Source organism: Haemorhous mexicanus, chromosome 11 (genome assembly GCF_027477595.1).
Source record: "Haemorhous mexicanus isolate bHaeMex1 chromosome 11, bHaeMex1.pri, whole genome shotgun sequence".
Taxonomy (NCBI): Eukaryota; Metazoa; Chordata; class Aves; order Passeriformes; family Fringillidae; genus Haemorhous; species Haemorhous mexicanus.
The window spans coordinates 15,562,712-15,586,810 of NC_082351.1; the positions used below are offsets into that span (position 1 = coordinate 15,562,712).

Below are 24,099 nucleotides of genomic sequence, written 5' to 3' on the forward strand. Positions count from 1 at the left end.
ATGATGCAAAGAGCTCATTGATGAGCGAGTTAACACAACATTAACAAAGGAATTGGTGTCAGACTTCACTGTTTTTTATGTTCATTCAGTTTATTTGGCTGTTGTCTGTTTGTATCCTTGAAGCTTTTTCAGTTCCTTGTGGAAAAGAGCAAAATATACAATCATAATTTAGTTTATTTCTTCAGAAGTGTCCACATTAAACAGTGAGTTAATTCAGCAGAGGTGCATGACATATAGTTTTATATAAATTTATAAACACCAACACAGAATACAGACTATATACCACATAAGCAACATACACAGTGCAAAAAATTGTCTTCCATCAAGACTCTGATAATCTGTACCTTCTGGATACACCAGTTTTATTCAGGAATGTGCTTTAGAGGCATAGAGAAAAAATTAATGCAAAAGAAATAGAGACACAAAGATAGCCCATAATCTTCCTGGTGATACCTACCCTGACTTTTTAGGGTGCCAGCTCCTCACTGCTGTTCCATGAATCTCAAGAGCATTGGTGAAAGCTGTACAGGCTCTCTGTCTGAGCCCAGCAGGGGATTATCAGTTCAGAGGGGTGAGAAGAGCTGTGCTGGAAAATGCTGTTCAGCAGTAAAGGGATCATTTCCCAAGTGCCATCTCCGAGGGCTGGAGCCTGGAGCTCTGGTCAGGGCTGAAGCTCTGTCTTCCCTGCTGTGTGCCCCAGGGCACTGCCTGTGCTGGCTGTCCCTGCTGGTGTGTCCCAGCTCACATCCTGGGGGGTCTTGGTGGGCAGCTGGGTCGGGGCTTTCTGCTGTCTCTCCACTGCTGGAAGGATTTCTCGTGACTCTGCTAGCCCAGCCTGAGTTAGGACAGTGTGACCCAGCCCTCCCTCACCCTTTGGGACCTCTGCTGGAAATGACCCAGACACTCTCAGCCACAATGGACTGTGTTGTGTGCAGCCCCTCTCTGTGCTTGGTGGACAAAGGGAGACACTTTGATTTATTTTTTCCCCTCCAAGTAATACGTGAATACTTAAGAGAAGCAGCAAAATCCTTTCTGCCTCTTTACTGCTGACCTTACTGGATGGCTCCCACCCAAGGACTTGCATAAATGCCCCTGTCCCAGCCAGGGTGAGCTGATAACATGGATTTCACTGGTGCATGTGGAGCGACAGATTGCCTCTCCTGGAGTGCATTTCCATCCGTGGCAAAATTACAAACTAATTTGCTGAATTTTTTTGAGCTCTTTGATCAAGGTTACTTAATCTGTGCCATAACTCCTCACAAAACCTCAGCACAGTAATTCTGGCTAGTTACTTACACTGGTGTTACCTATGGAGTATCATGCAGCACTCTTTACAGCTATATACAAGCATCCTTAGCAACACTTTTTTATCCTTGGAGAAATTTGGCTTTTTTTCCCTGTGAAAAAATACTGGATGCTGCTTCTTTCTTATGGTTTTAATCATAACCTGTATAAAAAGCTTCACAGTTGGAAAGGCTGCTAATAGATCCTTTCAAATTTTGTTTGACCCATAGTGACAATATGCACTGGATTTCTGAAATAAAATCATGTGTAGAATAAGCATATGAGGGCCTTGAAAACTACAGCAGACACAATGCCATGAGATGGGATGCTCAAGGATTGAAGCTGAGTTAAGGGCTTTTATAGGCCAGTCTGTCATAGAAGCTCCATCCCTGTATCACTGCTCTTGACACATGATGTGGCTCAGATGTTTTACTCAATCTGCCAGGTCAAACAACAGCCCTCTGAAATGAAACATCCCACTGAACCAGGAGACTAGAGAATGGATTAGTAACTTTTTTATAAACATGTATAAATGCCCAGTTTCCCATAAGTTACATATAGATCCACTGAGGATGTGGATAATAAATGTTGATTAACCAGGTGTTACCTGCCCAGCTGATGAGGTCTGCTGAGGCCGTTCAGGAGCCAGTGTCCAAAGGCAGTTGGTGAGTTATGCTGTTCAGGCTTTGCATCAGGGTTGGTGTGAGAAGCAAGAAGCTGAGATACTCCTGGAAACACACTTCTAGCTCTAGATGTGGCTATCCCAGATGCCCTGTAAATGTGACAGGCTCTGTCCAAACATGGTGCAGATGCACCATCCACCTCAGCTTGGCTATACCAGCAGCAAGAAGAAGCTTTGTAAAGTGGCAACTGCAATGAAGCAGCTCTGACCTCTGGAAAAGGGGATGAGAATCACTGACAAGTAGTTTTGCATCAGGAGCTACATGCCCTGTACCCCCTAGTGCCCACAGGTACCAGCTGCATGCAGGGTGGTTAACAGGACTGCCTGGCACCCGTGGCACATGACTACATCACCCCCCTCTCCATCACAGGGCATTTCTGGTGGGTCCCTATGGTAGGAAATGTCCAGCTGCTGGGAGAGAGGATGCTCTTGTTCAGGAGCAAGAAGCAGTTTGTCTGTCTGTCTGCTCTATCCACAGGGATCTGCTGCCTGGTCACTGCACACTTCCATGGACATCTGTGCACACCCAGCCTTTGCCTTCTGCACAGAGCATTTGCCTTCCACCTGGGGAGTTGATGGAACAGCCCAATGTATTTTCTGCCTGATCATGGAACTGCCTAAAAAGCCACTTTGAAATGGCTGAAATGCTGTTTAAAGGTGCTTGTGAAGTACAGCTGCACCTGCCTGTGCTGCACTGGTAAGGGCACACAGAGGTTGGTATTTCTGATAGTACAGGTGTGCTGCTGAGACACACAGCCTCAGCCACGCTTGACTGGCACACTGGTGCAAAGCCAGTGACCCTTGGGAAAGCCATTATGGTCACTTGGGCTGTTCTCAGTAATACACAGATTGTCCCTTTTAGTTTCCAGGTTTCTAGGAGGCTCTCCAGAGCTGCAGCTGCCCTCTTGTCCCCTTGTGCCTGGCAAACCTGCCTCCACAAAGAAGCAGGAGTCCCCCAAGCTGTTCCTACACGGACTTCCCTGTTTGAAATATTCACTGTGTCTCTAGAGTTAACCAAGAGTTAGCTGGTAGTTAGTGTGCACCCACATTCTGGGGGGAAAATAACACCATTCTCTCTGCATCCATTTGTGTGAGTACTTTGGTGAATACTGCACTTTTCCCACAGTGATTCCCTCCTGGACTGGGAAAACCTTTTCTGTGCCTTCTACTGGAGCAAGTGTTAATAACTGCAAGTAGCCCCAATGTTGTGGCTGGGAATGTCCACCATGTACAGAGATTTCAGTGGGGGTGTTGGCCTTGGCAGGATCCCGTTGGGTTTTGGCAGAAGCTATGCTGCTTTCTCGTCCCCCGTCACCGTTGATGTTCTTCTCAGGTTTTCCTTGACTTTTATGAATTCTGGTGCATGGTCTTCCTGCTTCTCCTGCTCCTTCTCCAGCTGTAAAAAAGAATTTTTTGTGCACATGAAAGGACAAAAGGGCATCAGCTACATTAAAACACAAGGCTTTGTTATTGCTGGGTCCAGTTATTATTGCCCAAAGCAGTTTATTACAGCCCCATGCAGTTTAGGGTGCTTTGAACTGGAAAAAAACCCCATGGACACTGTGTGGGACCTAGAGGAGACCCAGGGTGAGTGGTGTGAAATGGGGTCCTGGGTGAAGTGGTACAAAGGTGGTGGATCTCAGTGTGAGGATGACAGTGCTGCAGCTGTGTGGGGCAGCAGTGGAAGATGTACTTTGGCTCCTGTTTTATGGAGGGGTAGCAGTGCTATACCTTGGGTTGAGCCTCAGCCCACCCATCTCCCCTGTGCCTTGTGTCAGGTGGTTAGGTTATGCCAAGGATGGCTGAAAGCTCAGTTCTACCTGATCCAGCCTCTGGTGCCTCTTTAATAGCTCTTTTTCAAAAGGAGACTGCAATTTCTTTGCCTCTTCCTCTTCCTTCCTCTGTTTGATGAGCAGGTCTCGCCGTCGGTGCTCGAGCACTCGCTGCAGCTCTGGCTTGCTGTCCACGCCCAAACCTCTGTGGGTAGAAAGCAGATAAATGAGATCCAGAGCATCTATACCTGGGGTGTAACAACTGCCAGCCCGGCACCCCAAAACCTGTCTTGGTCCTAAATGGAAACATTGGGAGACCTGTGTTCCATGAGATCCATGGGAGATCCATGAACCAGCCCTGACCCACAAATCCATCCACAAGGTTTGAGGGTGTTTGATGGTGCCTTGGGCTGCCTGCTTGGGGTGGGCACATATTGCTGTTCGTGTATGGCCCGTTTGGTGCTGGAAGTTCGGCTGCTCCCATTGCCCCGGGGTACCACAGCTTTCTGTGTCGGGCGTGGAAAAGGGACCTTCCGTAGGCTGCTGCTGTTACTGGTTTGAGCGTGTCAGCTGTGGATTCAGCGGCGCTGAGAACATGTGCAATAATGACGATTTTTTTCCCACCAGCAGGGGTAGTCATTGGGCTGCAGTAATTGTCCTGGCAGCTCCTTCCTCCCCGCGCATCCCATCTGAAGCTTCGAAGCTTTGCTTCATCTGAAGCTTTGCTTCGGAGCTGAGGGCCGGCGATCCCCCTGCTGACATGGATAGTTGTGGATCAAGAGGCCAAAATGAAGTGTCCTTTCCTCCTGGAAGCCGGAGGATTTGCTGATGGCACAGGTGCCTGACTCCCCTTTGGCAACCTGATGCATCTCAGGTGAACCCCTGTTCTGTGAGGGGTGGGATCACAGGCAAGGAGACACAGCAGGGCCACACAGGCAGGGTATAAATGCGTGGCAAACAGATGGAAGGTGTTGCCTGAACAAATTTCAGAAACCTCACACTTTGGATATTGCCATACCTGAAGTAGTTATGGGTTGTTTGATTTTCCTGTGGGTGCAGGTCTGTTTTGAGAGAGGAGGGGACCTCCCCAAGCCTGTGCTAAGGGCTTGCCCAGGGTGCCCTGGACTGGGGAGTGCTGTTCATGTAAAGCTCCTCCTCAGCACCAGGAGACCTCTGTTGACCAAAGTCTGGTTGGTTTTGGCCAAGGTTGTTTGAAAGTAGAGGCATCAAACCCTGTGGACTGTGGATTTCTTGGCAGGATAGCAGGTGCTGAGGTGGTACCTCACATCATGAGACGCTGAACTGGCAGGCAGGAGAGAGGAACCACTCTCTCCAGGTGCAGCAAACCTCTGCACTGTCACAGCATGGCTGGACCTAGTGCTTGCATCCTTACAGTACCACTTTTGATGATACTTCCCATTGTAATTTTTTTTTTTTTTTGCTTAATGACAGGACAAAGTTCACAGCAACATCAGTAAAGGCAGCCATAGCCTTGGCCCCAGAGCTTTCATCATGGTTTTTGAAGCAGGAACAATTTGGATGCTGCAAAATTGCTTTTCCCAAGGCTTGAGAGAAGGAAAACCTGCTTTGTCTTGCTGGAGACACGGCTTACAATGTTGCCTGTAGATTTGTTACTATTCCTTGATTTAATCAGCCTGTGTTAGTGCCCAGAGGTGTTGAGTAAGATAAGGATTTTGTTACACATGCTGCTGATTTCAGCTGCTTCTCCCTGCTGCTTGAGGGGGAAAAACCAACCAAAGCAGAAACAGGAGCAGGTCATAATTCCTTCTCTCTCCCATTCTCCCTTCTCTCCCTCAATGGTAATATTTAGCAGGAAGCAAAACTGGTAGATTTCAGAGTGACAAGAAACCAGCAACAGTGGATTACTTTTTGCAGTAAGGTTTGTCTCACATATTTGCTGAAGAATACTTGGGAGGTCAGAGCCAAAACAGGTTTAAACTGATGCTTGAGAGGGGCCACATGAGTAGGTAGTGCAGGATGCCTGTGCTGGAGCTGCCTCCTGCCAGTACCTGGTGGCACAGGTGGCGGTGACACGGTGGCAGGCACAGAACTGGAACACAAAGAGGTGATGTACTTTGTGTTTGCCAGTGTGATCTGGTGCTGCAGGGTCTGCACCTCCTTCACTGCCATTCCTCTCTGTGGCTTCCATTGCAGGGGTTCCTTGTTCCTTTGTTCCATCATGGTTAGACTGGAATAATGGTCTGTGAGATCAAAGACAGTGCTAGTAGGTGACCCTGTAAACTGGGCAGTATCACTGGGGAGGAGATGGTCACTCTCATGCCAGAGACTTTAAAAAATATCTGGCTAATATAGTGACATCTGCCTTGATGCCAGAGAAAGGTCCCTGTAATTCTTCTGATTCTGGGAAAATCAAATCAAACCCAAGCCCAGCCGGTGCCAGTATTGATTAATGCACCCTGCTGGCAGGCTTGATTGTTCACTGAATTAATATACGTGTCTGGTTCTTGTGATGACTGCAGTCCTTTAGAACAGAGGCTGTGCTCCTTTTAATTAGGCAGCCAAAGAGCTATTGTGTCAAGGTATTTCAGGGTGTTCAGAAAATGTCAATAAAAAGCCAGCAGATTTTTTGCTGTGCTTAAAAGCCTCTGAGCCGAATATGATTTCATTGCACTAATGTTCAGACAGTTGCCACAATGGAATGATGTAGTTGTAGGCTCTTGATCACTGGTATTGTTTTCCTGATGTGTTATCTGTACCCCCAAAGAGTTAAATTGGGGTGATGGGGTAGGAAGTCAAGAATATGAGTTCTAGCCTGTCTTTACCCATTTGATATTTAGGGAGTTGCTGAGTAGCCTTGTGCAGATGATCTCACTCCACTGCTACCTCAGCTTTCAATGGCTGCATCCAGCCTGCACCTCTTCCTGCCTTTGGATTGACCTTCAAGTGCACAGGAATGCTGTACATTGCTGGGGGACTTGGCAGATCAGTGATGGAGACAGAAAAACCAGAAAACCTCCAAGGGACACCAAAAAGGGGTGCCCTGCATCTTCAGTGGCTGTGGCTCTAACAAGTGCCAGCCAAGGCTTCAGGATGGCAGAGTGGGGGCTTTTCCTTCTGCTTTATTTTTGTAAAAGAAATGGTCACATCAGAGCAAAGAGGAAAGGATACAGCCAAAGAGGACAGGGCACTGTGTTTGCAAGTCATGGGATTTATCCTGCTGTTCCAGCTTGCAGTCTGTCACTGGCACCTGTGACTCAGCTTCTGAGCTTTGACAGCTCAGCACACCTCTTGGGCTGCTCCAGTGACAGCCTGCAACTTCCCCTTACCTTTTGTGGTTCATCAGCAGCTCCCTGTGCAGCTCTTGATGGCTCTTTGAGGCTTTTACAGGATTTAGGAGCTTCTTAGGTTTGATGAGGTCTGGGTTTCCATCTATGTAGTCTGGGTGAGTCAGGATATTCCCACCATCTGGTCGATCCCGCTGTATTTCTGTGTACATCGATGCTGGAAGAAAAAATGAGGTGTTTGCATGAGAAGTCTCACCCTGCTTGGTGTGAGAACCCCAGGCAAGACAGAGGAGAGAAGCTGGTGCCTGTCCTGGCTGCTTGACACCACATCAGTGTCAGAGTGCACGTGCCTTCATGTGCTGGTGTGGGATTTTTAGAGGTTTTAAAAAATACTCCCTTCGAGTTGTTGATGAGACTCATATTAATTAGATCACTTAAATTACTTGCCAGCCACTCACTTCAGTGGCTGCAGAATTTAGTGCCAAAGATTAATTAATGCAAGATAGATCTAACTAAATCTGGAAGCAGCCATGGGTGTAGACTGTGTTGAGCTGCTGCTTAGGGCATTCTGGATGAGGCTGTTGGTCCCATAGCACAAGGGGATGCTGTGGGATTTAAGGGACTTCTGAAACACTGGCCGGACGAAGTCCTGCTGTATCTGAAATCTCTTGTCAGGGAAAGATTTTACTGATATCCTGCTGACCTATTCATCAGGATTGAGTTCAGTGCCAAGAAAAGCATCCCTCGCCCATGCAGTCTGTGATCATGCTGCAATAATTTGTATGTTCTGGATGTAAGAACAAGAGCCCACTGTTTTGGAAGGAATGGCAGCTTGGATTTCAGGCAAATCACTGCTGGTGTTTTCCAATTCCTTTGCATTTTCTCTTTACAAAAAACTCCCATACAAAGTGAGTGCAAAGCACAAGTTATAAGACAAACTGCACATGGTGGGCCGTGTCTTTAAATGAGGAGCACAGTAGGTCTGCCTCCAATTACTCAGTGTATGGTCTAATCAGGTGCTCAGAAAGAGCAATTTATTCCTGACTATTCACTTGAACAATTTGGAAGTTTACCAGTAAGAACCAAAAAAGTCCCAGGAAAAGGGTGTAGGCAGCTTCATGTCTTTAAGTGTCTCATTATTACAGTATTTTTTGAGGCCTACTGTGAAGTTATACGGGTTGATGGAGCTGGAAGAAAAACAGTTGTTCAGTAATGTTGCCTCTTTCTTTTATTTCAATCTCATGTATAAAAGGAATAAAACCTTTTTAAAAGAGAAATCAATAAAAAAAGCCAAGAGAAAGCAGGCTAGGTCATTCTTTCACAGTCAGTAAGCACTTAAAAATGTGAAGTGGATTGCAATCAAACAAAATTGTGTAAGGAATAATACTGCTGAAGAAAAGATTCAATATCAAACAACTTCTCATTGAATGTTAATGTGGCCAGTGCCCTACTGCTTTGGGAACAAAGGCAAACAAATCAGAGCCCATTACAGGAGTGTAATTGGGGTGAATAGTTCGGTACATATTTAAAGGGTGCTTGGAAGCTGCAACCAGTGATTTTTTTGTATCACATTATTTTCCTCTAGGATCACACATCACTGCTGGCAGAAGGGAAGGTGGTGTGGTTTGATGTTTGGTGGCAAGTGCCAGGCTGACTCAAACCCTTGCAGGGCTGGACTCCCCAGGCTGAAACTGAGAGCTCAGCCTTGCCTTCCAGAGAGATGCAGGGACTGAAGAACAGCCAAGGGTTAAGGCAGTGCAATTTCATGGCTAATTTTTGTTAGATGAAAGCCAGGTTTGGAACAATAAGAAAACATATCAGATTTTCACTGGGGTAAAATGGCTTCATTTTTTTTTTCTTGTATTTCTCTCTCTTTTTTTTTTTTTTTTTTTTTCTTTCTCCACAGAAGAGGCAGAGAAAAGACAAGGAAGGAAGGAAGGTACAAAAACAAAGGTTTGTTTTGGCGTGAATGAAGTGGTTAACCTCTATTTCAAATGGCAAAGCTACGTCTTCATTTTTCAAACAAAAAGGTCTCTCCATGGAGTAACTTCAATAAAATGCCAGGTGTTTTTAATGGAAACATTGTTTTTGGAAGCTGTGCTAATAGACTAGGCTCAATGTCACCTTGTCATTCCACTGCCCTTTCCTGCTGTTCCTGTGTAGTCCAGAGCTGCCTCCAGTGACACAGATGTCCACAGCTGCTTGTGTGTTAGTCAGGAGTAGGGCTGGGACATGTCCATCTTGGATTTGTGTATCTTAAATCCACTTGATTTAAGTGCTCTGCTACGGGACAATGCCGTGAGTAGTGAGTGTGGAAGGATTATGCAGCCAACCAAGGCTGAAGGACCAACCTGAGTGTGTAAATGGCTGAAACTCAAGGGACTTTGGTATTTTTCTCTGGACCAATTAGCTCTTGGGTCCTGTTGCTAAGCTCTTGGGGCACTGGTGCAGCACTGCTATTTATTAAATACTCTTTTCCCCTGTGTCCACGATGTATGGTTTTCCTTTTGCAACTCAGGACTGGGAGTCCCTTCTTCCCAAGACCCAGATCCAGGGAGATCTGCTTGGGCAGATTTGCTTTCCCCACATCCACAGAGGTCCAGCACCCAGCAATGCACACACATGGAATGGTGTCATCCAGTCCTTCAGTCTGGGCTTGTGGTGTTTCCCCAGGCACCCAGGACGATCAGGAAAGGGCCCCCCTTCTGTCTTATGTGGCATTTTGAGGGAGCACTGTGGTGAGCCTGGAGCTTTTGGATGGGCTAATGTGGTTATTTCCAGACTGCAGCAATCTAACATTGCATGACTGAGGCTTGCAAAGAAACAGCAATTTATCAACCTAGTTCCTGAAGGCAAATAGGGAACTTTCCCCTTAAACTAGTACAAATTAGGAGAAAAACTGGGAAGCTTTTCTGGGCTGGTTCTGTTGAACCAGCATGTGAAAGTCCTCATGAGGAATGCAATTTGCTTAAATAAACTGTGGGGGCCAGGGCACAGCAGGTACCTCTGTGCTTGGTTTTCATGGCACTAGATGTACCCAGGAGTGTGCAGAAACCCACCTTGAGGGTTTGGCTTCCCATGGGAGTCTGCACTGCTGCCCTGGGGACAAAGTCAAAGCCCTGATTGGGACTGGAAGGAGCCTTGAACCTCTCTACGAGAATAGCACTTTAAACCTTCAGAAGCCCTCGGCCTGGACAATTCAAGGAATGTCTTCATTTACACTGAGCAGAAAAAGAAAAATGAGAATATAAAAATAGTGGTGTGTCTGGAGCACAGCTTGGGGTTATGCAGAGGGTAAGGATGGGGCATCCCACCTCCTGCAGGTTGGCAAATAGGAGCCAGTGCAAAATGTTTGTCAGGGAGTAGTTCTATCATCTCTGAGACCTGAGGTAATGCATGTCCATGTAACAGAGACAGAGTGCTATCAGGCTGCTTTTTGTCATTATTTATGGTGCTGAAGGTATAAATCACGCCAGGTCTCTGCAGTGGATTTACAGCAGGATGTCTGTTTTTGCATGATTCAGCTGCAGATCAATGAACAAGGCTCTGCCTTGACACCTCCTGGCCACCATCATAAATCAGCAAAAAGTGTTGGACATTTTTATTTTGTTCTTTGCAAGATACAAACAAAAAACCACACGTGGATGTTAATACCCCCTGCTCCACTGAGGAAGACAAAGTGACCTTTTAAATAGGTCTGCTTTGCAGTGTTGCTTATAAAAAGTAACACTGTTTGCTTCAATAACTTAGGCTTTTGCTTGCTTTTAGGTATTTTCCCTTTCCCCATTTCTAGAAGCTCAAAGCTTTCTAGGGAATGTGTGTTTCCAGCTGCTTTTCTGTTAGTAAAAAGCAAGACTGCCAGGATGAGCCTGGCAGGTACTTGGACATCACACATGGAGGAGTTATCTCCTCTCTCAACCATAGTGTGAAATGTGCCTCCAGCCTCTATTAGTTTTCTAGGAGACCATGCAGGGAATTTTCAGCATCTTTGAGGTGGCCCAGAGACCAGACACCCTCCTGCCCCAGGGTGTGGGACTGACTGGTGGAGAAAAGTGACATTTTAATATCTTGTTCTCTTCTGACCGAGAGCAAAGCCCAAATTCCTGCTCAGACCACCTGGAAATACTTATAAATCCCCCAGTTCCTGGGAGAGTTGCAATAAAATCATCACTCTGCAATCCTGGGACAAATTCTTTCCACTTCTGACTATGGTCAGGCGCAATCTGTTTGGGAAACAGGATATCAGGCAGCTTTGGTGCAGCACTAAATACTTTTGAAAGCATGAATGCTGCAAATATATATTAAATATGCTCTTCTAGGAGTGTAAAACAGGGTGTGCTGCTTGAGGTGCTGAGTGGCTTTAGTGTAGCCCCTCAAAACAAGGAGAAATGTTTTAGCCTGCTCCTGGAGAAGAGGAGGAAGAGGAGGGGGGAGAGGACTGACACATGCCCAAGGACAGACACTGGACATGAGGGTTTGGCCACAGCTGGAGCTGGGCTATGCTTCCTTTGTCTGCTGCTGCTTTTTGGTTTTTCCTCACAAGGAGGAGGAGATGCTCTTCACAGAGCATTTATTTAGGATTAAGCAACTTGTCTCCTGGTGGTGGATTGCCATGTGAGCCCCTCTGTGTCAGGGCACTGCTGCTGGCAGCCTGTGCTACCTTCCTGTGGGATGGAAATAATCCCCAGGAATGTTAAAAGGATTAACAGTCCTGGAAAGGGTAGGTAACCTGAGGGATGCAGCTCTGCTTAGGCTGCCTACATGGCTACAGCTGTTCTTTACAAGGGAAAAACGAAACAGCTTGGAAATGGAATTAATCCATAGCTGTTCGATTTAGAAAGCTGCAGAGTGGAGATCTGGGGTCCTGCCCAGCGCTTGTCAACCTGCACCTGTATGGGACAGCAGCTGCTTTTTGCAGGTTTCTGTGTGAAATGCCTGACTTCTGTTTTGCCAAGGTCTCCTGACATCCTGCTCCCTGTGTTATCTTGTTTTTCCCCTGCACATCCCTCAGCCCTTTCCCATTCCACCTGCATCCTTAAAGATTGCAAGCTGTCAGTGCTGCCTTCTGCAGCACAGGTCAGTGTTCAACTTTAGCTGAAATCTAGAAAACAAATGTAGTTCACAGTGTTTTATTTCTGCTGTCTGTGTCATTTGAGAACTGAACTAGAGCATCTCAGAAGAGTTTTGTCAATAGGGCCAGAGGATCACCAAACTGCTTTTGTTAAAAACATTGTATTGGCATCCATTTCTGGGCAGATAATTGGCCTTTGTGTAATGCCACCCCTGTAAAAACAGTCAGAAGGCATTATTCTGGGAATGGGATCTGTACTCAGAGGACATTGCTGTCTGTAACCTTGTGAGACCCTGTCACTTGGTAGAAGGGATAAGGCTGGGCAAAAACCTCAGGGTGTCCAGGGTCAGAGACCTGGATCTGGGTTTGTAAAACCACTGATCCAAGAGACCGCTTCCTGAGCAGAAATGATCACTTACAACTGTGGTTACAGGGAAGAACCTCTGGTTTTCTGGATGCCCAGGATTTATTCATGAATGAGTCTTCTTTAAAGAACCAAGAGATGAATGAAGGGCTGCTGACAGCAGCTGGTCATTCACGTCCTGCAAGTCAGGCAGCTGCAAAACCAACACAGCAGTGTGGGCCAGCAGAGCAAGTTTTAAGCTATTTACACAAGTAACCTGAGCCTGGGGGGTAATGCAGGTTTCTGACATTTTTAACTGCAATTATGGGGGGAAACCATCCATTTTCTGGGCCTCAGACCCCAACAGCATCCAGTCCCTGGGGAACCCACCTTTCCTCAGGGTGAGAGTACTGTCCCTCACCCCTCTAGGGAAGGCTGAGAGGAGCAGGGCCTGTTTCCACTCCCCACAAGAGTTTGCATGTGCAGGTGGAGGTGTGTGGGATCTTTAAACCAGCCTCTGTTACTTTTAAGCTCTTGCATGCTTCTCTTAGCCAGAACTTAACTTTTTTTTTTTTCATTTTAGAGTATGAACTTTCTGCCAATACATTTCCAGTGTCTGAAGTGCAGCTGGAGTTTGGCTCTACAGATTTTATTGTGAGAAAGTAATGGCAGAAAAGGTCATGCTATATGTTAAGTCCTACAAAGAAGGAAGCTGAAAGTTTGTCATCGGTTTTGGATTCTTCAATTGATGGCACTTGCTAATTTGCATGATTTTTCCGGTGTTAATTAACTGTATTTTAGAAATATGGAATAGCTAAGGTTGGCAAAATGGGAAAGAATTCCATGTCAGTTTCTGAAAGCCCCAGAGCTTTGTCTGATGACAGCAGCTTTCAGGTGTGCACCTGCATTGCAGAGGATCATCTGCCAGGGGGACAGGAGGTTTGACCTCAAAGTTGGGCACTTGCTTGAGGAAGCCCCCTTTGCATGGTCGGTGGGTTCCGGGCAGAGGGAGGCAGTGCCTGGACACCCTTTGGTGGGTGAGTCCCCACAGCTGAGCCCACAAAATGTGCCTTTATCACCCCAGTAATCCGTGTGCTGCTGTTACAATAACCTGGAACAAAATACCTGTAATTCACATCAGTCTAATGACTGCTGTGGCTTACTGCCCTGGAGATGGAGGATGGTGATGTTAATAATGATAATAATAATGATAATAATAGTAATAATGTGAGCCCAAAGATTGGCAGATGTTAAACATTACCCTCCCTGGGTGAGATAGCAGCAGCTCCCACCCTCACCGTGATTTTCCTCTCCTCTGGCTCCAGCTGTGCCAGAGCACTTCATACCGACGGAGCTGGCACGCTCCCCTGAGCTTGTCACCAGGCGACCGTACCTCTGATAAATGATAGGTGTGCTCTGGGAAGGAGTCAAAGAGCCTTTGTCTGCTTTTAATCTATAGTTTTAAATAATTAAGTAAGGCTAATTCTGGTATTTATAATGCAATAGGGTGAGTGTAACTCGATGTGGCTGCTGTGGGAAGCAGTTCCCAGCTATCAAGTGGCTGCCTCAGGGCAGCAGGCGCCCACACCCCAGGTCCCCTTGCCTCCACTCAGCCTTGACGGTCAGAAATAAACCCCACGGGGTCACAAGGTTAGAAAAGCAGAGAAAACCCTAATGGAAATGTAAAACAGGGCTGAGGGACACATCTCTGCAGCTCCCAGCACTGCTGCCACGTGTCACCACTGTTCCTACCTCTGTGTCTCTGCTGAGCACATGCTGGGGACGGGGCTACTCACCTGTACAGCCTGTGCCCCCCTCCAGTACAGCCAGTGTTCTCTCACTGGTGTAGTCAGTCTCCCCAGCCTGTCCCCAGTCCTGCTTGCCCTTGCTGAGTCCCTGCCAGCACTGCAGCCCCCAGGGCTGGGTCCCCATTTGCACCAGCTCTGTGCCTGCCTAAGAGAGCACAGAGCAGTGCTGGGCTCAGCCCCGGCTGCTCACACATTGGCACCGGCCATCACCCCAAAGGTAAAGGACTCTGGATGTCACCATGGGCATCTGCTGAACTTTGCATTTATGCAGATGGATTTAGAAGAGAGAAATCCAACCAGGTCTGAGGCTTGCTTAGCATTTTGGCGTGTAGAAGTTACCAGTTGGAAATGCTTGTATGATCAGGCAGCAGCAAGTGCCTCTCTGCTGGCAGGCAGGACTGGGTGTGCTGGTTAATAATTTCATTTAATTACCTTGGACTGTGATAAGCAAAGATAGCAAGGCTGGGACCCTAGTCTGTTAGCAATCACCAAGACGTCCCATGCCTTTTACAAGCAGCATGTGGAGCCCTGGTTTAGTTTTGTTTGACAGTGGCAGATGCTTAGCAGTCCCTCTTGACAATCATAAACTTAGTTTTAATATCTCACCAAATATTTGCTCTGCACATTTGCTCGCCAATGACAGAGATGCACATCAATCAGTAATGAATGCTTAAAGTTAGTTCAAAGGTATTTTGTTAAATACAGAAAATATCCTCCCATGTTGGTTTGCAGGGATTGCGTTAGTCCCCTCTCCAGCCCAGTGCCTCTTCAAGGAGGTTTGAATTGCAGGATGGGTATTCTAAGGGAACTTCTAGTGAGATATGGAAAGGCAGAAGCAGAAGTATTAAAGTAGCATGATATCTCAAATAAAAGTAAAACCAGGTTCTAAGTCACCTGAGTACGCAGTGCAGAGCAATCCCAGGGGATGAAGCAGCCCGTCCCCGCAGAAGGGAGCACCGGCGAGGCGGGGATCCCTTACCTGATTTCCGCAGCGAGGCCCGGGGGAGCCCGGGGGGCAGGTGCTGCCCTGTGCCCCACGACATGGGGCTGCTGCTGCTGCCTGCCCGTGTGCCTTTTGGCCGCTCCAAGGCAGTGCCCGGCTCCTGCCAGGTCCGTGCGGTGGCAGCAGGGACACAAGGTCACGTGGAGGTGGCTGCTGGTCCCTCCCTGCTGCTCCTGCCACCGCACCGGGACCTCGCCGAGCTCGCCGGGCAGCCGCCGCTGGCCTTGCTCGCTCCTCGGTGCCAGTCCCTCCGCCGCCCTGAAAACTTCTTCCCTTGGCTCTTGGCTGCCTGAAGGTGCTTTCCCAGGACAGATGAAGGCGCTGATCCTTTTCCTCCCCAGAGCAAACAGCTCTGTGCGTGCCCGGGCACCGAGCTGCCTGCTCGGCACAGCCGCTGCTGCTGCTGGAGGAGAGGTCGTGTCCCTGCTCCACCGAGGACGATTTCTCCTCAGCGTACCTTAACCACGCTCCTGGAGAAATCAGATCGCCCCAGAGGAAGCCGCACGCCCACTCTCTTTAGCAACCACTGCAACAGCCAAGCCGGCACCAGGGCAACCGCTCCAGCTATCGTGATTATTCCCTGGCATGTTGCAACACCCTGCCATCCACCAAGCGCTGCACGGCCCGGGGGTAAGGGCTGCGAGAGGGACAAGCAGCTCCTACACGGGGCCACGGGTGTCCTGGTGGCATCAGAGCTCGTGCGATGCCACAGCATCGCTGCCCCAGGTCTGCTGCTGCTGGATGCAGCCCCTGCCTGAGCTGGGCTTCTTGTCCCCATCATCACTGTGGCTGGAAGGTGTCACGTTGGCTGTCCCTGAATTGCCACAGCCTGGGAAACCAAAGGTTGCAAAGGTGGGGGAGAAGAAGGGGTTTAAACTACTCCAGCAACTCCTTTTGGCTCTTCAGTGCGTTCTGTGGTCCAGTTCTGCCCAGGTTGCTCAGTGCCAGCCTGCAGGTGCTCAGTGTCCCAGGCCCAGGAGTGTCAGGGATGAAGCAAAACCATTTCCACACAGAGGAAGGGGATAGGGAAGGCTGGGGGGCACCACTGGGGTGCCCAGTCACCTTCACACACTGTGGCACCTGAGGGTGCAATGTCCAGGCCACGTCCTGCCCAGATACCCCTGGCTCTGTGAAGGACTGGAGAAAGAGGCCAGGTTCTCACAGACACAGGGGTGCTCTTTCACTTACTTTCACCTTTCCACAGTTTGCACTGCTCCACATCCTAACACTTTCTGCCATCCCAGCCAAGGGCTCAGCAGCACCAGGTGTGAGCTCAAGCCCCAGCCCCTCCCAGTTTGCCTCCAAAGCTCTTTGAGGGTCAGCATGGGCTGCTGGCACTCACCTGAACTGCCACTCCCTGGCTTCTTGCTTCCACTCGGGCCCTTGGACTGAAGGGAATATTCTTTCTGGAAGAAATGACAAGAGAGAAATGAGAAATAACTGTACAGGTATTGCTCTATAAGAGGAAATGAAACACAGGAGATGTTGCCGGTCCTTTGCTACCAGAGACTAAAAAAAACCATTATTATTTTTAACCTCCTCACCAGGAGCTGCTCAGTTTAATTGACATGGGGCCTCAGATGCAGGAGAGGAAAGGCAGGCTGGTCCTTACTCCAGTGTTTGTGGTGTGTCTGTGCGCTTGTGTGTGCAGTCAGTCTGACCCGCCCAGCCGTGGAATACTCACAGGCAGGGTTTGGAAGACCCCACACAGCTTTTGCACCTAAACCAAGGCTGTAGCAAAGGAGAAGCCTTTAAGTGGGGAGGTTGTGCAGTGTTTCTGCTCAAGCTGTGACCTCACAGCCCATGTGTGCCCCACAAGGTTTTTGTGGCCCAGCACACTCCCCTCACATCACTCATTGTCCCATGGCCTGGCTATTCATTGTACACTCCAAAAATACCATTTGGCTCAATTTGAATGGAAAAGGAAATGGATACACGTCTGTGCTCTTCCCCTTGGGTCACCTTTGAACAAGTTTCAGGTCTGTGAGTTCACTGGAGATGTGTCAAAGGGGGAAAAGAGCATCAATCTAAACCTGTTTTGAGCTCCTAAGGAAGTGTGGTTATGGCTGGTGGTTGTGGGAGTGGAAAAGGGCTCTTGATCCATCAACATCTGCTTTTAACTGAGTAAAATCAGAAAAAGACCAGCTAAATTTTCTGGATATATTTCTGATGCACCTTGTTGCCTGACCAGCTTGCACATCTGGGCTCCTCTCCTGCAGAGAGGAGGTTAACTGGGTTTGTGGGGTGCTGTCCTGAGCCAAGGGACTTTTTATGGCAAAGCTCTTTTTCTGGGAGCTCCTTGCAGAACAATTCTCTTTGCTATCTAAATTAGTAAGCAATCTCCCCCCGTGCTCCTGTGCCTTTGAGATTAACAAAAAGCCTTTGTGCTGCCCCTGTAGCTCCCTGAAGGTTACTTTGTGAGGGTGGTTGATTGCTGGCTGAGATTTATCTGGAGTGGCTCCTGCAGACAAGGAGTTGCATCATTCACCAGCTGCCCTCTGTGTCTTAGGAAGTGGCTCCATGTCCTAGGAGAAGGTGACACAGGGAGCTCATTCCAGCATCACCCATCTCCTGTACATGGGATGGCCCCGTGTGGCTGGGAATGCTGCAGGGGTTTCTGGGGGGATCTTCTTTGGGGGTATCACCCCAGAGGAGTGAGCCCAAGGTGTCCCTGAGTCAGCAGCTGGCACACCAGGCAGTTCTGGCATGGCTCTGGAATAGCTCTGGAACAGCTCTGGTACAACTCTCTGACATGCGTGGCACAGAAGATTCATCCCTTGGGACTTGGGATGCTGGGGGAATAACATGGTTTTCTTATTCAATGTGCACATAAAGAGAAAATAGTGCTGCACCTGGAGTGTCACTGCTGGGTGGCTGTAATGAGTACTGGGAACAGGAAAATGGTTCAGGAGGAGCCCACAGCCAGGCTCTTGTTACCAGGGCTGTTCATTAGAAGGACTTTCAGCTGCTGAGTTACTGTGTTAGAGATGCTGGCTGCTGGCTGTCATCTCTTTAGCCAATTGCAAAAGAGAGTGGCACCAGGAGCTTTCCTGTATGGACAAGTCTCCTGTGTATTAAAAAACCCCAGATGTGTCGAGCCAGTTCCCAAGAGCAACCCTGGCCCTCCCTGGATGTGCAGTGCTGCCCACTGACAAGAGTGCAGTGACAGTGACAGTGACAGTGTGTGCTTGCTGAGGAGCCTGGCTGCAGCTGTGAGAGACAGAGCTAAAGTTCTGCCTGGATCTTTATGAAATCTCCACTCTCAGCAGGGGTTGGGATGGCAGCATCACTGCCAGTCAGGTCAGGCTCCCAATCTGCAGGAAAACTTTTACTTTGCTCAAGTCACCCAGGGCTGGACTCGAAGGCAGACTGAGTTTCACCTCCTGCTGCAGGGAGGCCCTGGAGGCTGGTTAAACATTTGCTCTGCTGAGTTAATGCTTGATTTGGGCTGAGGTGCTGCTTGTGGTGCTGGGGGCTGGCTGTGCAGCCCAGCCTTCCCTCCCACCCTGTGGCACCAGCTCCAGCACAAACTCTGTGCAATCCCAGTACAACCTCAGAAGTCACGCTGGTTGCACTGTGGTGGTGACCTTGGCGGTGGCAAAGCCAAAGGCAGGGGATGTGTAGGCTGGTCAGACCATGCTGGCTCCCTGGTACCCTGTCACCTCTTGGCACGGGTTGGTTGGTAACAAACTCTAACTAATCTGCACTTGAGCCATTAGTGTATTTGCAGAGCAGGACGGCTTCCCCTTGCACCTCCCCAGCTCAGCAGGCAGTTAATGATTGCCCAGGTGATTCAGACTTTTGCCTGCTCCCTATGGGACAAAGCAGGGTATGGCACTCAGTCCCCAGCCAGCTGAGGGACAGGTGTTACAGCCAGAGGCTTTAATTTGTCACAGTGAGGGCTCAGATGGGGAGTTTGTGTTGCAGTAAATGGACAGAAAATTCCTGCTATTTCCTAAACCCTTTTATTTCCATGTGAAAACCACTTCTGTGTGCAGTGTGACTGCATCTTGCCACGAGTAAGAAGCAGTAATAAAATCTAGTATCAGATAATAACACTGTGCCCCTCTGCAGCTGAGCAGGACAGTCCTGGAGACACTGCTGATGGGAGCAGGACCTGCAGCCCAGCTCCTCCTGCCTGGGATCCCCGTCCTGCTCTGACCATGTCAGTGAGGACACCCAGTGTTCCAGCTGGAATTAGCCTGGTGATTAAGTGGGTTAAATCCCACAAAGCAACACAAGGTATAAATAGTAAGTAGTTCCATGCTTTACATGCACTGTTCTGTGTTACTCCCAAACATCCTGGGCACCTCTGTGTCCTGGCAGGACTGTTCCTGGCCTTGACTCAGATGCACAGCAAAGAGCTGGGCAGCAAATGTCTGGAGGCTGTCTCACAGGCACGGGCTGCTTTGAACCACCAGCTCTAACCACTGTCCTCCTCCCTGGCTCCTCACTAGGGGACTGCAATGCTCCTACTGGAGCTTAAAGCCAGCCGATTTGAATAAACCATTAATCAGTGTTATTTGTCCCACGTGTGGGTGCTGTGGTGTTTACTTGTAGCACAGCTGACAGTAATTTTGGACTCTGCTCTGATGAAAGCAGGGAAAAGAGCCATCAGCACGGTCAGAGTGCCAGCCATGGAGAGGGTGATGGGGATGGCTTCAGGCAGGTTCAGATCAATACAGGTGCCATTAAGAAGCAGTATCAGAGCATTTGTATTGCACTGTAGCCAAAGTCTGAGCTACTGAATTAGGTAAGAAATTGTTGCAATCTGATCAGGGTGATAAAGAGGTATAAAAGTGGGCAAAATGTCACTCGGGCTGATGTGACTTCCCACAGGTCTGATTTGGGAGGGGGACACCATTAGCAGGGTTCCTATTTAGGAGCAGATGGACTCAGAGAAAGTACTTCATCCCTAAGGTGCTGTGACAGCTCCTGACATGGATGTGCAATGAATGACCACATCCATTGATTAAAATAGTCTTACTGCTAAACCCAGGGACTTTGAAAGGAGTTATCATGACCTGGAACAAGGTTCATTGATGCCTGGGAGATGGAAACCAGCCCTTCTGTGTGTGATGAAGCCACAAAACATGTGACTTAGAGGTTAACTAAACTGTTCTCTACCATTACTTTTGATCAGCTCCAGATACCTTTTGCTGTTTTCAGTGCTCTGTATGAAAACATCTCATACGTGCCCCTGGGCTCTGAGGTGCCATCAGAGCTGATCTTGCCCAAATCTCCTGTGTTATTGCTGAATTTTGGCCTATCTCTGCTCATTTTCAGCAGCTGGGACTGATCCAGAGACATCAATGAAGTCATCCACTGGAAGGAACTTTGGAGGATTAGTAAGACTTTTTCCCATCTGTGATGTCAATGCACAAAAATCTGTCAGCTCGATTGTTTTGCTGCAAAGTCCTGCCATGTGAAGTGTTGAGGCTGATTTGATTCAACAAGCTGGGGCTCATGCTTGCTGGGATGACACTGTGTTTTTGGTAAGGAGAAACACAGAGAAAATCAGCAGCACAACCCAATGCCTCACACTGCTGCTAATTCTCTGAAGGCATTAGCCAAAGGAAGCACTCCAACTTGGATGAATTTCCAAAATTTCTTGTGGGCTAGGAAAGGCAGTGTAACACCCTGGTCCCTCTGGAGCTTGCAGACTGGGTTCTGCCTTCCTGGTGGTGGTCAGGATGAAGCTGCTCTCAGGATTGTTGTGAGAAGCTGCAGGTTCCTGTCTCTTGCAGAGGCAGAGCAGTGCTGGGTTTGGGAGGGTTACTCCTTGGCAGGGAGCTTGACTGTGCACATTCCTGTGCTCCCAGCTCATTGTGGGGCACTGCTGCATTGGCAGGTTTTGCAATCAGGAGGAGCAGGCTCCCAGGACTTGGTGTCCAGGCACATCCCAGCATTCCTGGGCCAGCAGCTATAAAATCTGCTGCCACAGCACTGCCCTTGTCATGGGAAGGGGACTGGGAGCCACCACAGCATCCAGTCCGTGCCTCAGCCCTGCCCACCCCTGTCCTGTGCCTGTGTCCAGCCCTCCATGCACACCTGCCCAGAGGGAGCTGGCTTTTCAAACCAAGCTGAGCTTGTGTTACTCCTGGTCCTGGGCCACAACCATAGCTGATTTCACTATCATATTGCAAAGGACTCTAAGAAATATCAAGTTATGGGTGTAATATTGCATTACTGGTCTTTTGACCTCTACAAGTCTGCAGCCTTTCTTGGGTTGAAGTGAGCTGGGGGCAGATGCACGTGGCCACTCTCACGAGAGCAGCCAGCAGCCTCAAGGATATTTTGACCACAGGAATTTGCAAATTTAGGCTTACAGAAGGGGATCAGGCTCTTGGTCTGCCTATGGGGTCAGGCTGACACTCCTCAGCTCCTGTGCCAGTGTCTGGGAGCACCAGCCAGGTGGCCACTTTGCTGCCTAGTGGAGTAGAAAATTGTAAATGCTTCAAATAGTGCTTGGTGTTATTTTATTCATAAAGAACACACATTTTGACACAGATGAGTGCTGTGCTGACCCCTGCCTTTTTCACCAATGTCATTCCCCCTCCCAAATCCCTGTGGCCCCAGAAGGCAAGCACAGCCCTCCTGTGGTGTGAAAGCTGGCAAATCGAGTCCCATCTCACTGACTGTCAACAAAAAAGGAAAAAAAACCCAAACAACTAAAGCAGGGAGGCAGCAGCATGGGGATGGAGGCTTGCTGGAGCTGCCAGCCCTGGGGCAGGGAGCCTGGTGGAACTTCCCACCATGGCTGAGCAAACCCTGCTCCCTGGCTGCTCCCAGCACACAGCTGGGGAGGTAGAATGCGACACACCAGACCTCAGCAGAAAATTTCCTGCAGATTAATGAGAGCAATCAGTGGCAGAGCTCAGCCACACAGCAGCCCCTGCACAAGGCTCATTTGTCAGCACTGGAGCTGACTGTGAAGCCTGACATCCCACTGAGAAGGGCACGAAGAGGCTCTTGGCACAAAGCAGGGCAGAGCACACACCGATGGACCAGCTGCTCTGCCGTGGTCCCTAAAGACATCCTCACTTCAGTTCAGTGATTTTTAATCTGGTCCCTTGCAAAGTGCAGAGCACACACCACCTCTGCATACCGGGGCAAAACCAAATTGTACCTCTGTTCACTGCTGGGAATACCTGTATTGCCCACCTCAGTGTTGTCAGCAGCAGTTAAAAGTTGTTGCTGCAATGGATAAACCATTTTTTATGTATCTCAGGAGCTTATTCTTGCCCTGTGCTGGAGATGGGATACCACTGCTGATATGAAGGACTGCTCCACTATTTCTGGGGATGCTGCTGATTGCACAGGAAGAACATCAGTCACTGGCACAAAAGGGCTCCAACAGCTTTGGAGTGAATTGTTGTCATGCTGCACAGAGACAATTAAGACACTCTAAAATGCCTTGAAGAATGTTGTTTTGCAAAAAGTGAGGCTTATGCCACATGATTAATAGGGAGAGTGTTTATTTCTGGCAAAGTGTCATGCTGTCCTAGAGCTGCCAGGCTGCATCACTCCATTTCACTAGGGACCATATGTTAGGAGCCTAGGGTAGGGCTGCCATCAGAAATGTGCTCTTATGACACCCCCTTGTTGGGCTCTTTACTTGCCCAGGGTCACTTCAATTGGTCCTAACCTTGGAAAAATGGAATTTGTGAAAAGCAAGGGCAGAAATGCCCCAGCAGCCCCAGGCAGTGCTGGTAGCAAATGGTGAAAGCAGAGTGGGGTCTGATCCCTGCAGGCAGCGTCTGCCAGCTGGGTCCTGTGTGGAGGAGAGCCCAGAGGAAGGGGCCAAAAGGGAGGAAGTTTGGCTGTTGTCTGGGATGACATGCCACCTGCCAGGCTGTAAATACCACCATGGGCTGCAAATAGAGGGGGCAGAGGAGGAAGACATGAAGCATCCCAGTTAATGCAAGGTTCAGGAAGAGGCAGCAGATGCCACTTAAGCCCCCTCCAGGAGCAGAGTGAACCAATGAAGCCTTTAATTACTTTAATCCATTTTTATTTGAGGACTGCTGAGCCACCCCAGAGCCAGCAGCTGCAGCATTTCCCATGCATTGCTGTTCTTGGTGCCTCCATGAGCACATCGTGCACCTCCCTTCAGTCTGAGTCCTCTCCATGACCCCCTTGCAACCCCTGTGCTGCAGGCAGCATTAGCCAGTGCTGGATAACCTCTGCCCTTGCCTTGGAGGGGCTGGCAGCACATTCCTCTGTGTCCTGCCCAGCACCCTCACCCATGGATCAAACCCTTGTGCTGCTTGGTTTGCCTGAAGGCAGAGTTTCAGCCTGGGCTAGCTGTGTCCAAGTGAGTTCCCTGTCTCACTGAGCCCATTTGAGCTCTCTCAGGACCAGAATGTCAGCCTGTTTGGAGGCAGGGAGTGGGTGATGTTAGGTGTTGGAGCTGGTTTATTGGTGCTGTCTAGATGCTTGGGATGCAGAAGTAAGAAATCAAGCTGTGATCTCATTCTAGGAGCTAGAGCAGCCCCACTGTATGAGTAATGAGTCTGGCTTCCAAGAGCTGGGATGCTACAGTATGTTATTCACTTTAAAAGGTACAAAAGACCAGAGCAGTGTCTCTACTTGGAGTCCCCATGTGTCACTACCTGTGGGACTTTAAAGAGTTGAAGAAGAGAAAGGCAAGAGGCAGGATAAAGTCACTTTAGATGGCTTCTGTTGGAGATTTTGGGACTAGCCCTGGCCCAGCTCTCCCACTCTGGACTGTGCTGTGTCAGACAGATGACAGGACTTAGAGATGTTTGCTGTCTCATGGTGCAGAGCCATTATTTTCTGGGTGTGTGTTATTTTTTGCCCAGAAATGGACTTTTAATCACTAATGTCCCCACTCCTGAGGCACTGTG

General features: G+C 48.8%; 1 protein-coding gene across 2 annotated transcripts; it reads right to left on the bottom strand.

Annotated features, from left to right (window-relative positions):
- Positions 1–69: 69 nt before the first annotated feature.
- On the bottom strand, positions 70–15,368 carry FAM107A (family with sequence similarity 107 member A). 2 transcript variants are annotated; one of them, XM_059856692.1, is made up of 4 exons: positions 15,206–15,368; positions 7,047–7,221; positions 3,787–3,943; positions 70–3,362 (listed from the first exon to the last, which is right to left on the bottom strand). In XM_059856692.1, exons 1-4 carry the CDS (start codon positions 15,267–15,269, stop codon positions 3,255–3,257), a joined length of 504 nt encoding a protein of 167 aa, XP_059712675.1. In that variant the 5' UTR covers positions 15,270–15,368; the 3' UTR covers positions 70–3,254. The 2 variants fall into 2 exon arrangements, with proteins under 2 accessions (XP_059712675.1, XP_059712676.1); XM_059856693.1 differs by lacking the exon at positions 15,206–15,368 and adding an exon at positions 15,121–15,139.
- Positions 15,369–24,099: the final 8,731 nt, after the last annotated feature.